Consider the following 14,533-nt stretch of genomic DNA (forward strand, 5'->3'; position numbering starts at 1 on the left):
GGTCCCCATCTACTTCCTTCTCTCCTGCCACCACTACTGCTCCTCGCCTCCACTCCCTCTCTTGCTTTATACTCCATTTTCCTCTTCGCTTTTCCTGTCGTCACCTAACCTTCCTTTCGATACCATAAACATAGCAAATCCGGGCTTCATTGCTGCCTCCACATTGGAATTCCTGTGAGAGGGCCGCGAGTCTGCCCGAGGCAGGCCACGAAGACGCTTTTTGGCTTACACGCTTTTCCTCGGCAACGATCGAAACTGCCGAGACACTCAACGAAGGAAGACGCGAGCCGGATTAAATACGAAACGATTAACACCGCGAATAATCTAGACACACTACAATACTTGAATTCGACCGAAGAGCTATTCTCCTCTTCCTCGTCCTATTTTAATTCATTCTACTGCTTTTTTGTCGACGCCCGCATTCCCCCATCCTCTCCTCCCACATCAGATTTTTTCGACCAGTATCTGGCCCCGGTTATTCCGGTAACCCGCCGCCATGCCTGGCATACTACCGATGAAAGTTATTAAGGTGGGCACTAGCTCACAAAGCAGGATTGCCCAGGCTTGTGACAGGTGTCGCAGCAAAAAGATTCGCTGCGATGGCATCCGCCCCTGTTGTTCCCAGTGTGCCAATGTTGGCTTCGAGTGTCGGACTAGCGACAAGCTGAGCCGCCGTGCTTTCCCTCGCGGCTACACCGAATCGTTAGAAGAGCGAGTCCGACAGCTCGAGGCTGAAGTGAGGGAATTGAAGGATTTGTTGGATGAGAAGGACGAGAAGATCGACATGCTCTCGAGGTTATACGGAAGGCGGCCAGCGGCGTCTAGCCACGCTCACAGCCCCGTCTCTGAACGCCACGGCAGCCCAGCTCCTCAGGCGAAAGAGGACACTTTCCGTATTCAAGCATCGCCGCTACTCCTCGGCGTTGAAAACTCAGACTCTTATTTCATGGGCGGCTCCAGTGGCCGTTCATTCATTGGTGCGCACCCCTATTTTCCCCATGCGCCCCTCTCTGATATTAGCATCGGTTTTGCTTCTTGCTTGGAATTCATCTACTTACACTCATTAATATGCAGAATCTGTAAAACGAAAGGTTCAAGAGAGTGGAAAGTCATGTCCAGAGTTCAATCCCGAGGCGTTCTTGCACATCCAGGGCTGTTATCCCCTGTCTTCTAGCCCGGCCGATCAGTCTCTGAGGATACCTCCGAGATTGTTCACGGATCGTTGTGTGAACGTCTACTTCCAGGAATGGGCACCTCTGTTCCCAGTTTTGCATAAACCGACATTCCTTCGAATCTACGAAGAATTTGTTGCGGATCCCGAGAAGATCAAGAACAACCACAAGCTTGCTCAGATCTACCTCGTTTTCAGCATCGCCTCCCTAGCGGGTGAATTCCCCGACACTGCTCAGATTGCTGCCTGTGAAGCCGAATGGCAGAAGGCTCTTGACTCCATCCTCATGGACAACACGATGATCACCCTCCAGTGCCTTATTCTAGCCCTTATGTATTGCACAGTAAGGGCGGATTACAAGAGGCTCCAGCTTTACAAGGGTATCGCCGTTGGCCTTTCCCACCGCCTTGGGCTTCACCAGAGCCAGAAGCGCTTCTCTTTCGGTGCCTTGACCATAGAGACTCGAAAGAAGGTCTTCTGGACTTTGTACACTGTTGACTGGTACGTATACAAGATACCGAGGTACACTGCCGCGAATCATGTGTCATCTAACGATTATGTAGTTTCTCGGCTGCCATCCTCGGCCTTCCCAAGCTGCTGAAGGAGGATGACATCCATGCTGAGTATCCTGTGGATACGGATGATGAATACGTTACCGAAAAGGGCTTCCAGCCGACCCTCCCTGGCGAGTCCACTCGTCTCAGCAGCGCACTGGCTCTCTTCCGCGGCACCCGCATCCTTGCCAAGGTTCTCGAAAAGGTCTATCCTGCATCTGCCACTCACGAGATTTCCATTCAGCAGCTCTCGGCTCTGGACGCGGAATTGACCCAGTGGTATGATGACTTGCCTCCTCACCTCAGACTCAACTTTGCGCAAGATAAGCCCTCGACAGATGTCACGGGCAGCCGATCGCCTCTCCTGGTAAGTTTTTACGTTTGAAGCCCTTCCATATGACCTCGGGAGCGCACATGTTCGTCTCTTCTAACACTGTCAACAGGCCCTCGCGTACTATTACATGCGCACCCTGGTGTACCGCCCGGCGGTCGGAACCAGTCTTGGTCAGAAGGCCGCACCTGCGCTGATGACGATTAGTGACTGCAGCAAGCGCATTATTCAGATTGTTGAGCTTCTGGAAGAGCGAAATATGACGTGTTCGTTCTGCCTCAACAAGACTGATATCCTTGTCATCTGCGGCATGACACTTCTCTATCAGACGCTCGAGCTCAAGCAAGATAGCAAGTTGTCCAAGGATGGCCAAAGGCTCGTCAATACCGTCATCAAGATGCTCATCAAGGCGCAGGCGCCGGGCTGCCTCGACTTCAAGCGCATCTCGAGCATGGTCATTCCGGTCGACGAGTCTGCGCCGCCAACGCCGCCGCAGTCGAGCCCCTCGGCCTCTGCAGGACACAACCAATGCCGATCTCCCTCGATTAACGGAAATAGGAGATCGGCTACACCGCAGGAACAGAACGCCCACGCTGCCCACGCTAGGCAAAGCATCGGGAGGCTCCTGGGAGCCTCGGCGAGCGAGACCGACTTGCTCCAGCAACAAGCCAAGTTGAGGAGAATGACCATGCCTACCGCAGCGGGGCCGCGACCTGAAATGCTTAGGCCTCAAAGTCGCCGATCGGTCGATAACCCTCAGTCGTCGCCTGCTTTCCACGGCGAAAGTCGCCATGCCATGTCTCAGAGTCCCCAGGCCTCGCCATCGCAGCAGAGCCTCGACTATCTCTCCTTGAGCTCTAGCACTCCTACACAAGGTCAGGCCCCAGCATCGATCCAGATGCACGCCCGGCGACATAACTTGCCGCCTCATCTCCAGCAGCGATTGTCGCAGATGTATCCGGGTGGTCAAGTGGATGCCAAGACGGTGGGCTTCTCGGCGTCTCAGTGGGAGGCTCTTCTAGGCTCCCTAGAAGGCGGACAGAGCAACGTTTACGACGCCATCTACGGAGGGCCTGCTGTCGCCGCTTTGGACGGCGCCGCCCCACCAGTGGGACAGACTGCTAACACTACTACCACGGTTGGTGCGGGCTGGCTTGAGGATCCCTGGGAGCTCAACACTTTCAACATTGGCGAGTTTGACGGCTCCGTAGCGACACAAAGCGTCCTCAGCATGTCTGACGAAAGCCTTAGCCCTGGTGAGGAAATGACTCCGACGGACCTCGGGCTCAGCGTGGGGAGCCTCGATCTGCAAGGGTCGATGATTCCCAACCAATGCGGTAACGGCGAGAGATTTATGAACGGCATGGGAAATCACGAATTTATCCTATAAAGGAGTTACTCCTTTCGCATTTGATCGCAATCTTTTCACACATCAACTATCCAACCAACTATTACCAACGACCCCCTCTCTAACCGGCTACCTTTTTCACTGATGACTCTCGATGAGGACGACTTGAATTATTCTTATTTTGTTTGACTATATCCGGGATTCGGTTCTACATAACGTTGGGTATATATGCCACATGGTGATGGAGATACATATAGGACCCCGGCGCCGGTACCTTGCATGTTTGGTGTATTCAGTACTGGGCTACGGTCAAACGGACTCTTTGTTTATCCTTTTTTTTTGGTCCTTTTTTCCACAAAATATGCTTTTGGCGAGGAGAAAGGGGGCGTTGCTTACCTGGGCTTTGCTGGCTTGTTGCGGCCTTGAATTTTCCGAGGACTTATTATCAATGGCAGGCGAGGATACACTATACTACTTGGATACTATTTACGATGGAGCTATGGGAGGAAAGGCGGGCGTCTTGGGAGATTCTTCAATGTCGTTTTTGGCTCAGCAATTCGAGAGGCCACGCCGCTTTTTATTCCTTACTTGCGCTCTTTCCGATGCCTTTGTTTCTTTTTATCTGCAACGCGGTAATCTAGGATGAGGATGAGGATAGGGGATGCAGGTAGTGTGTGTGTCTATGTTTTCCGAGTGCGTATATTTGCTTTTTTGTTTTTGATCTGGCTGGGTTAGGACTTGGACAGGAGGGAAATGTGGTGTCGAAAGCTTTTTTCAAAACTATTGAGGGTAGCTAGGACACGATATCACAAAATACAGAGGATTTTATTTGAACATGGTGCAAGACTCGCGATGTGACTTTCAATGTGATGGATGTCAGCCAGCCTCTCAAGTGGCTAGGTTCCGGAGGGACAGGACTTAGCGATTGAGATTGACCCGTAACAACCTAATACTAAAGCCTAAAGCTACATGTAGTATCAACCAGCGAAGCCCTGGTCCAAGTAGACTACTTCTATAGCCTATCTCCTCTCGATGTTCCCCATCTTTCCTACTTTGAGCTCAGTCATTTTACGGAGTCCCCACAAACCGAGTCTGTTCCTTGGACAAGGGAGTCTGTGGAGATATCGACGATCTTCTGCAGAGGATGATATCGTGCAAGTTACCTCTCCACCAGGCCAAATTTGAGAAAAAAACAACGTGACAAAGTATTGAAGAGACCACCCGATCCAACAATATAAAATCGCCGGTTCCAACTTTGTAGACGCGTCTCTGCCCCAACTCTTTTCCCGTACTGAGTCCACGCCCGGGGAGTGGGTTTTGTTTCTGCGGGAGCTTCTTTAGGCTAAGAGAGTAAGACGGGGCCGGGTGATATCGGTAGGGATAAGAGCCATCTTTTCGTTGTTTTTTTGCAGAATTTAGTCTCTTGCAGAATTTAGTCTCTAGATTAGATTTTTTGAGCCGAAGCCGTGGAAACCTCGTGGCAGCACCGGTCGGAAGGAAGATGTGTTTCCTGGGGTTTTTGGTTGTTGCATCAGGGTTCTGGTCCACTGCCGCGACAAACATTGCCCGGGACGGAGCTAATGCCTGGGGGCTGCATGTACCAAGGAAATTAAGTACTCTTTTGTCGATCAATTGGGCTTGCAGTTGGAGAATTAGTGTGCTTCAGCAGAGAGTTTGGCGGATTGAGATGGAATTGAATTTTGTGGCTGGGAGACTTGAGAGTATTGTTGGGCTTGTGTAGTGTAGAATAGTGTAGACTTTGATCAGTCTTTCAAGAAGCTTAAGTTGCTCCGATGCGGATCCGCAAGGGAATCTCCGGGGTTACTCCCAGTGTGGCTGCCACAAGTTGCAGAATGCCCGATGCGGATCAAGGGATTGGGCCTACCACTTACACTAAGCGTAATGCCACTCTTCAGCTCTTGACGTTATCTAGAAACCGGGGAAAGTCTAAAGTCTGCGGCTGACGGCTTCTTCTCCTACCGTGCAAGTCAAGGCTAACCACGTTGGCTGATAATATGGAAGCTCGAATGGCGTTTTGCCATCTCGAGGCCGTAAGGAGTCTGGATGGAGATAGAGTGGAAGTTAGTGTGTCTTTTCTTGCCCTCCTCTCAACTAACATGCCTTGAATAACACTAGTCCAAGGGGCATGCATATGGATGAGAGAAGCAAGGGTCCTGGGCGTAGACGTCTCGGACGTATGCCATACAGGCACCTTGAAGATGACATGCCCAATGATATAAGCAGTTAGGAGAGTGCTAGCATAATCGCGCAATCGTAGAAGACCCGAGGGGTAGAAATGTAGAAGCGTCTAGCGATCACCGAGGGGATGAGAGATGGTCTCAACACGAAGGGATGTGCCAACTGGTTTGTGTAGGGCTGAATCAAAGCCCTTCGTGTCCTCTTCATCAAGAAGATGTTGTCCTTCTTTTGAGACCTAGGAGGGAACGGAATTAGGATCGAAGGTAGTCGCTGCCGTGACTTTTTTGGCTGTTTTCGTGATATTCTCTAGTATTGAATGTGATGGATGATGGTGTTTGTGTCGTATCAAGCTCACCCAGCCATTTCCACGCATATATGCGTGTGTATGAGTATCAAAACCTCCATCCGCGCTCTTGAAGGTTATTCGCCTGCCATGGCGCTGGAACGACGCGGGGATTCAGGATTCAACGCGGCTGGCAATCTCGCCAGGAGTGGTTGCACTTGTTTCATCCTGTATCCTGTTGGCGATCCCCTACGGAGCAGTACCGGGTCTCTAAGCAAAAGCAGAAAAGATAAAAAGGTCGATATCGATTGCCATACGCTTGAGCTTTAACTTCTCTCCCACATTTTCCCTTTTCAAACGACAGGCTACCGAGATGGCTAACACCACTTCATTGCTGAAGCCAGGCGAAAAAGAGGTATACAGCACATCGCTGAGAATATACAGCTGGACCGCTAACACTTTCATCAAGCGGGAGGGCCCGCCCAGCCGAAGACAAAAGAACATCTTTGGGGAATACACTGTCGACCTAGTCGTTAAAGAGCCTTTCCAGATCGAAGGGTCAGCACTGAAGTTGCTCTCTCAAACAAAGATCAGGGTACCTCGACTCATGAATAGTGGCCCAGACGAGAACGGACTCTCGTTCGTCGAAACAGAACTTTGGGGAGGGCTCCCTGGCTTGCGCGTCAGAGAAGAATGCAGGATGCCCCAAGGAAACAAGCATGTTGGTGATGGAGAATGCATCAAATGCGAAGAGAAAGCATGGGCCAATGCCGAGATCTATATCACGAATGTAGTTCTCCCCGAGCTGTCGAAGCTGAGATCGAATTCAACAGGCCTCGACGGTATAGTCGCCCCACCGCCCTGGGTGCGATATCACGATAAGAGAAAAACCTGGGCTTCGTAGACATCAGATACCGACGAATACATTCTCTGCAATTGGGATATTGGCGCTCACAACATGATGTTTGAGCACAAGACTTTGGAGGTTATTGGGCTGTATGATTGGGAAGGCGCTGGATACTTCCCGCCGGAGTTCCAGTTTGCCAATCAATCTCGAGAAGAGTTCAACGCCCAGTTCGAGGACGTCTAGAAAGTTCAACGCCTTATTGCTCTCCTCGACAAATGAGACATAATGATCTATTTGAGGATATCGCCAGCCCCGCGCCGTGAGAGGGAATCGGATGGCACCATGTCTGGCAAGGCCGGAGATGGCATTAAAAGGTTGGGTTTAGTCAACTGCAAGCAAGAGCTCGCTTCTACCCTATCCTGCGCTGCAGACCTTCATCCTTTAGTCTCATGGTGAGGAAACAACGGGCGAACATATGTTTACTCTACAGGTTGGGTCTGTCCATAAAGAACGCACTTGGAGTCATGGGGGTCCTTGAATCAATGAGTAGAGCTCCATAGAAATGGAAATGCTCCCAGGAGGAACAAAGTCCATCTCAAGTTATAGAGGCCTGCATTCGCCGTTACACCTCAACGTTGTCTTTGACCACTTTACCTGTGTATAATGATCCGGAGATCGGTCTGGAAGGAGCTGAGCAGTCATGATGAATAAGCAATCATCGTATTGGAATTATTCGTCATTATGGGTGATTTTGGCGTTTTTGACAAGGCAGAAAATTGGGACTTGAAGCATTGACGATTGATTCATTGCTTCGTACACCAACCAAGCGGTGGATTTCGGACGACATTTTACCATCTAAAATGCCCCCTTCGCCGGTCCGGGATTGGATGCATACCCCTAATGCGCCCTGATATTCCACTGGTTTTCCGCCGCTGCCAAGTCAGGGTAGCATGAGGTGCCACCAGACTTGAGTGCCACTGGTGAGGTTGCAACGTGAGAGGAGGCCCTTTTCCTCTTCGGCTCTTAGTGTCAAAATGGCGGGACTGTGGATCTTCACTGACGAAACGTGGGTGAAGATGCGGCATGACACTTTGGGATCCCAGCGCAGCACAGGCGGCTCAGCTCCAACAAGCAACCAGAGACGAGACGAGACGAGACGAGACAAGGGCGCGGGAGGAAAATTCGGATCACATTCAACGATTCACATCCACTTTCACGACATATATTCTAATATACTTGAGATTTTTGGACTCGAGAGAAACTGCGTTACCACCGTCGGTCCTTTATCGAGCAACTGAGCCAAGGCTAGACCATTTCGTTCGAAATCTAAACCCCGCCCCGTCCGTGGTCATTCACCGAGTGAATCTATTGCGCTGGAGCAATATCTGCGAACTCCGAATCTATCAAGTCCATCGATACGCGCAACGAAACTCTAGTCGCTAGGCACCTGCGGCAACATCGCAAAGAACGAAGGAGCCACGAGAGTGCCCCGTGCATACCCCGCGACGCATTCGCCGAACCGCACCGCACCGCGCAAATCGCATCGCATACCATACAATAGGGGAAGGGCTAGATAGAGAGGGCCGTGAAAATACAGCATCACCATGGTCCCGCGAGAGACGAGGCCTTTGCTCGCCGCAGAGAATGATCCGGATCTTCCAGGTTAGCGTCGGTCCCTTCTTTTGCCCTGCGAAATCGTCTCTGACACAGCGGGGACCTTTCCCTGCTCGCTTCCCAGAACCGTATTGGGCGCGCCAGTGGGAAATGACCAAAGTAGACGACCCCGTCACGGCGCCGCAATGCATCGCCCACCGAGGATACAAGGCGAAATACCCCGAGAACTCCATGGCTGCTTTTCGTGGAGCGGTGGCTGCGGGCGCTCATGCCATCGAGTCGGATTTGCACTTGACTAGGGATGGGGTGGTCGTGCTGTCGCATGTAAGTTTCTCCTACGCCTTGGGGAAAAATGTGTTAAGACTTGGAGGGTCCGGGAAGGCTGACCACTTTGTGATACACAGGACGGCACGCTAAAGAGGTGTTTCGGCGTCGACAAAAAGATTGGAGACTGCGACTGGGACGACATCAGCTCCATCAGAACCTTACGCGCACCTCACGAGCCCATGCCGAAGCTGTCCGAACTACTAGACTTTCTTACCGAAGACGGACATGAGAGTGTGTGGTTACTACTAGATATAAAGGTCAGGCTTTAGCATGCCGCTCGGTGCCGCAAGATTGCTGTAAGACGGGCTGACAATCTAGTTTCCAGCTAGACGACGACTGCGAAGACCTAATGCGCAGAACTGCCGAAACCATTGCTGCGTGCCACCATCGCAGCGCCCGACCGTGGAACGAAAGAATAATATTTGGCTGCTGGAACGTACGTCCCCTCTCCCATCCTCCCCACTAAGGCCCACAGCCAACTCACACTCTCTACAATCCAGCAAGCCTACATCGCCAAAGCCCGCATCCACCTCCCCACCTTCCCCCTAACCCACATCGGCTTCTCCCTCCCCTACGCCAACCGCCTCCTCCCCGCCCACCCAAACCTCTCCTTCAACATCCTCCAAATCGTCCTCGCCGGCCCCCTCGGCCCCAGCTTCCTTCTCTCCGCTCGCTCCTCCCGCCGTCCCGTCTTCGCATGGACCGTCAACCACGAGCGCTGGATGGAATGGGCCGTCCTCGCCCGCGTGGACGGCCTCATTACCGACGATCCGGGGCTGTATCTCGAGGTCTGCGCGCGTTGGCTAGCCGAAGAGACGGAGGCGAGGAGACGCCGCGCTGCTGTCGCGGCAGCTGGTGGTGGCAGGAGGAGTAAGAGCGCTGTGAGGTTTGGGAAGAGGAGGGGTGTTGTGAGTGATTTTTTGAGTTTGATGACGTTGCTTTCTTTGAATGTTTTGGCGGCTGGGTTGGCTTTTTGGTTTACGGTTATTGGGAGGTATGATCGCGTTACGACGAAGCCTAATAGGCAGAAGACGCGGTGAAAAGAGAACGGCACCATCTGTCGTCTGTCCGGGCCGGGGGGGGGGGGGGGGGGGGGGGTTGAGTCGCACCGCCTAGTTCTTTCGTGACCCTCTCATCTTAGAACAGAGTTTTCCTTGGAGATTTCGCTTAAGGGGGTAGTATATAATGAATTCCCAGATGGAGGACGGTCATGAGACCCCTCCCTTAGATAGATTGTAAACAAATATCAAACACAAACACACTTCTCATGAGTACAGCCCAAGCGAACCAGGAGATATATATCCGCTCTCTGCCCTATGTCCTCTTGCCCTCATCTCGAAGAGTTGGAACATTCACCATGGTGATTTGTCGACGCTGAGCTATCAGTCTTCTGTCTGTGTGTGGACACAGCTCTTGCAACGAAGAGGCATTTACTGATACCACCGGAGGTCGCACCATACATTGGCAAAGGACTGCGGTTTCCATGAACAGCGTTTGATTTTGATGGCCATATTTGTGTTAGCTAGAATACAAATCCCGTTCCTCTCGAGATTTCTGCTCTCTATGTTTTTCGTCTTCTCCTGACTGTGACCACCAAAGCTCTTTATGTGCATCAGCATCTCCCTTGCTCTCCTCTCCTCTCTCTTTTTGTGTGTCTAGTCGCCCGTGGTTAGGCCGACGTCTAAAGCATGCTCATATAAGAGTCAATGGCAGAACGACGCGAGTAAAAGAATTAACGTACAAACCATACCGTTTCCATCCATGCGAATCGAAGCAATACAAAAATCAATGCGCTTCTTGCCAAACTGCCATCATCCTCCTCAAACACAATCCCCTTCGTCCCCTGATTTTGAACTCGTCCCATCTTGTCTTGCCTCGCCTTACTCTCATCGTCTACTCAATCTCAACATCAATGTCGAGATCGAGCGACGCAATAATATCATCATCCATAAGCGGCTTATGCACCGTCGGGATACCCTTATTCTCAGCATACTTCTGCTCCTGCAACTTCGCAATCTGCGGAAGAATCTGCTTCTGCGTAGCCCCCTTGCTAGGCGTGCTCGCGCCGCTATTAGGCTTCGATCCGGACTTGGGAAGGGTCTCCTCAAAGTCGTGGACGAACTTGGCGCGCGTCCGAAGCCGCCTCGACATATCAGCCTGCACCTCCTCGCCACGCGCCAACTTCTGCTCGATTTCGCGCACTCTCTGTCTCTCTTGGAGCTGAGCCTTCCTGACCTCTGCGTTGTTCTGGCGGCGGATATCCGCGTTGAGCTTCGCGAGCCTATCTTGCTGCTCAGACGACCGGCCGTTGTTCTGCGGGGTGAGCGAGGTCCTAAAGGCCAGACCCGCAGGTTTTCCAAGGCTTTCGAGATCCGCCTGGAGCTGGCTCGCGAGGATGGTATTGTTCGCCGCCTTTGCTTCCTCCAGGGCTCGGACTAACTTCTCACGCATCTCGGGGTCGTATTTCTTGCGGAGAAGGTTTTTCTTGTCAACCATGGCAGTGATCTCGTCGTTTGTAAGTCGGTAAGAAACCAACTCACGCAGCTCATCGAGTTTCTTGTCCAAGGTTGACTTTTTGGGGAATGTGAGACCACGATCGCGCATGACCTTGGTATACCGCGCAAGCTCATCCTGCATTATCACACGGGAATTAGCCACAGTCACAGCGTTAATACCATGCTACATGGGGAAAAAAAATGACACTCACCTCGGTAAACTTTCCACTTGACATGGCGAGGAAAGGATAGGGTTCTGTCTTGGATCCAATACCAGCGAGTACATGCTGATCTGTAACAAACTGCTTCCTACCCGAAACATCTTGCATGGCGTAGGCCCTTCCGGTAGTAAATCCTACACTCCCCTGATTAGTTGCTGACCTGCATATCAGAGGGCCACATACCATGGGATAAGGAAGGACGTACCCTTGATGCAGACCATATGGTACTGCTGTTGGTTGCCTTGCGGCTTTCCAAGAACGCGAACGTAGCAGTCTGTGAGTGCCTTTTCGAATCCTGGCTTGAAGCAGACTTCAGCGAAATTGCTCCTGCTAATTCGCAGACGCTCGAAATCGATAAGCTGGGGTTCGACGTTGCGGGTTTCGCGCTCGAGGCTTCGGCGCCGATCCTCGCGCTCGTCTTCCTCATCATTGTAGTCGCCGTAATCACGGTCTCGCGCTGACCTCGTGGGCGTAGGCTTTTCCCTCTGGCGTTCTCGGTCCTCCTCGCGGCGACGGATGCGGTCATGCTTCTCAGCCCGGGCACGACGAAGCGTATCGATGCCAGCGCTTGTCTCGCCTACTCGTGTTCCATCGATCCTGGTGCGCTGCCGCGTAGGCTTGCGCTGATCCTCGAGGTCGGCATCATCCGCAGAACGCTTCCGGCGTTGCTGCTCCTTCTCCTTTTCCTCAGCCGCAGAGACGAGTTGGCGAAGCATGCGGTTTTGCTTAAATCGCTGGTTCTCCTCACGACGCTCGGCTAGAATGGTCTCACGCTCGACTTCTCTCATCTTCGAAATTTCGTTCTTCTCTGCCAGACTGACATAGAGACCTTCGACAGGGTATTTCTCTTCCAGGTCATCGTTGGCACCATCATCTCGTTGAGGCTCGGCGTCAGAATCGGATTCATCCATCGGCGCGGACTTCAACGAGCTAGGTGACGAAGGCGCCGAAGATCTGTTTCCATCAGAATTCATTGTTAGCTTTGCAAAATCGGGACAGACGATGGTGATTTTTGGAAGCTGGAAGTGTTGATGTTAAGGGGGAGGGCGAGGGTGAGGGTTGGAAGAGAATGCGAGGGAAACGGAGAGATTAGAGGGTAGCTCCAGTGGGTAGGGTTTTGAGAGTATGATAGAGAGGGAGAGGGAAAACTTTGAAGCTGGTGAGAGCAAAGGGTAAGCGTGGAAGGAACACTGGGGAGTGAAACCACAAATTCACGCAATCGAAAACGTCAAAGTAGGACTTACGCTTCGCCCTCCTCCACGTCCCCTCCATCCTCATCATCAGAATCATCGCGCCTTCTTGCACGTTTCGCGCCTCTCGAGCCTGACGTCCTCCTTCCCGAACCTCTCTCTGACCCGGACCTATCCGCGGGCTCGGGGGACAAGGACGCCTCCCTACTCTCGTCTCCTGACTCATCCTCATCGGAACCGGCCAAGGCCAGGAGCTCATCATCGATATCCGCCATCGTATTCCGTAATACGTCTTCCTAGAATGACTTAATGACTGTCGACAGTGATGATTCCGTCGATGGAGAGACAGGCGACCCCGTTGGCACGCCTTGGAAGGCTCGACAAAGCCAGTGGCGCGTTCAAATGATTTGGTGGAGCAGACCTGGGTGTGAAGGCGAAAGTAGATCGCGCTCGAAAACAGAAAGCGTGTCGGCGAATTCGGTAGGTTATGAAGAGCTCGGCGTAAGATATCGGGATTATGTGAATCCAGATACCGGAGATTGGAGTTTTTGAGGGTGATGGTGAAAGTCGGGGGCCGAAAGTAGGAAGAGTGTCTAGTCCTTCGACCTCTAAGCACGATGTCGTCGGCTGTGGGTACTAAATTCCTTGGACTCAGAGATGGATTACATAAGACATCGATTGCGAGAACCCCTTATTCAGTTATGGGAGCAGGAATCAAAGGGTATTTACATATAATGGCATAATTCAATAATCCGATATTTCCTCCGATCTTTTGCCCGACACTGAAGATAATCGTACCATTCGAAGCTTAAAGCTCCCAGCTCTTTTCACGAAGAGGTTCGGTGAACAAGTGAATAGAACCTGTCCGACTACCTCCAAAAGACCAATTAGGCTCGCCACGGCTCCTAACATTACCACCGGCCATGGTCGCCCCCAGAGTTCTCGTCCGGCCTCGCGCCATCCTCCCACTTCGCGAGCAGCTCACCCTCACAAGCTCCCGATGCACCCGCTTCCTCTCCACGTCCCCCCTTCACCTCGCGAACCCGGTCGACGGCACGCCCAAAGATGCTCCCAGGCGCAAACCTCTGACCAAGCAGCAGCGCGACTTTCTTTCTTCAGCGGTATGATAAAGGCCGGCCCCATTTTCCCGTTGGGCGAGACAAAAACCCCGCTGTCAGGCGACTAACACCAGTTTTTTTCTCCCAAATGCAGCTCCGCGTCAACCAATCCGGTGAACTAGCCGCGACACGCATCTACACCGCGCAAACACCCCCCATCGTCTCGCGCCACCCTCACCTCCGTCCCCTCATGAAGCACATGTATGACCAGGAAGAGGGTCACCTCGACACTTTCAACGAGCTTATTGCTAAGCACCGCGTGCGCCCCTCCGCCCTCTATCCTCTCTGGCAGGTTATGTCTACGGGGCTCGGATGGAGTACGGCGATCATGGGCCGCGAGGCCGCCATGGCTTGCACGGAGGCGGTCGAGACGGAGATCGGCGACCACTACAATAACCAGATCCGTACTCTACTTGAGATGATTACCCAGTGGGAGCGGGAAGGCTACGAAGTTGGAGAGGAATTCACGTCGCTAATCAGCACGCTAAGGAGAATACGCGACGAGGAGCTCGAACATCTAGATCATGCGGTCCAGCATGATGCTAGGAAGGCGGAGCCCCATTGGCTGCTGACGGGCGTAATCCGCCTGGGTTGCAGGGGAGCCATTTGGGTCAGTGAGAGGGTGTAAGATGATAGAAGAAACAATTTGATTTGTATAATTGTACAGTACAGAGCAAACATGTGTCCTGGGAAAGAAAGGCAAAGGATTGTGTATACTTTAGAATAGGAATAAAAAGCGACAAAAGGAAAATGCCAGGATTAAAAGGCGACTATAATAATACGATAAGGATGTTGGAATGCCCATCTTACCAGTGCAAAAGAGAGAAAAAAAAAG

General features: G+C 52.1%; 4 protein-coding genes across 4 annotated transcripts; 3 read left to right on the plus strand and 1 right to left on the minus strand.

The window, feature by feature from the left end:
• Positions 1-496: 496 nt before the first annotated feature.
• SAPIO_CDS10844 (Transcriptional activator protein acu-15) lies at positions 497-3,446 on the plus strand (the record flags this gene model as incomplete). Its single annotated transcript, XM_016784382.1, has 5 exons — positions 497-529; positions 626-977; positions 1,075-1,672; positions 1,735-2,092; positions 2,169-3,446. The coding sequence occupies 5 exons, from the start codon at positions 497-499 to the stop codon at positions 3,444-3,446; spliced, it is 2,619 nt and encodes an 872-aa protein (XP_016638603.1).
• Positions 3,447-8,337: 4,891 nt separating this feature from the next.
• SAPIO_CDS10845 (uncharacterized protein) lies at positions 8,338-9,714 on the plus strand (the record flags this gene model as incomplete). Its single annotated transcript, XM_016784383.1, has 5 exons — positions 8,338-8,395; positions 8,472-8,671; positions 8,752-8,931; positions 9,000-9,110; positions 9,175-9,714. 5 exons carry the CDS (start codon positions 8,338-8,340, stop codon positions 9,712-9,714), a joined length of 1,089 nt encoding a protein of 362 aa, XP_016638604.1.
• An 853-nt stretch (positions 9,715-10,567) lies between these two features.
• On the minus strand, positions 10,568-12,855 carry SAPIO_CDS10846 (Uncharacterized protein; the record flags this gene model as incomplete). Its single annotated transcript, XM_016784384.1, has 4 exons — positions 10,568-11,305; positions 11,382-11,524; positions 11,596-12,344; positions 12,635-12,855. 4 exons carry the CDS (start codon positions 12,853-12,855, stop codon positions 10,568-10,570), a joined length of 1,851 nt encoding a protein of 616 aa, XP_016638605.1.
• Positions 12,856-13,503: 648 nt separating this feature from the next.
• Positions 13,504-14,326, plus strand: SAPIO_CDS10847 (Ubiquinone biosynthesis protein COQ7; the record flags this gene model as incomplete). Its single annotated transcript, XM_016784385.1, has 2 exons — positions 13,504-13,701; positions 13,793-14,326. 2 exons carry the CDS (start codon positions 13,504-13,506, stop codon positions 14,324-14,326), a joined length of 732 nt encoding a protein of 243 aa, XP_016638606.1.
• Between the last annotated feature and the right edge of the window lie 207 nt (positions 14,327-14,533).

This window comes from Scedosporium apiospermum, assembly GCF_000732125.1.
Source record: "Scedosporium apiospermum strain IHEM 14462 chromosome Unknown SEQ_SAPIO_0176, whole genome shotgun sequence".
Taxonomy (NCBI): domain Eukaryota; kingdom Fungi; phylum Ascomycota; class Sordariomycetes; order Microascales; family Microascaceae; genus Scedosporium; species Scedosporium apiospermum.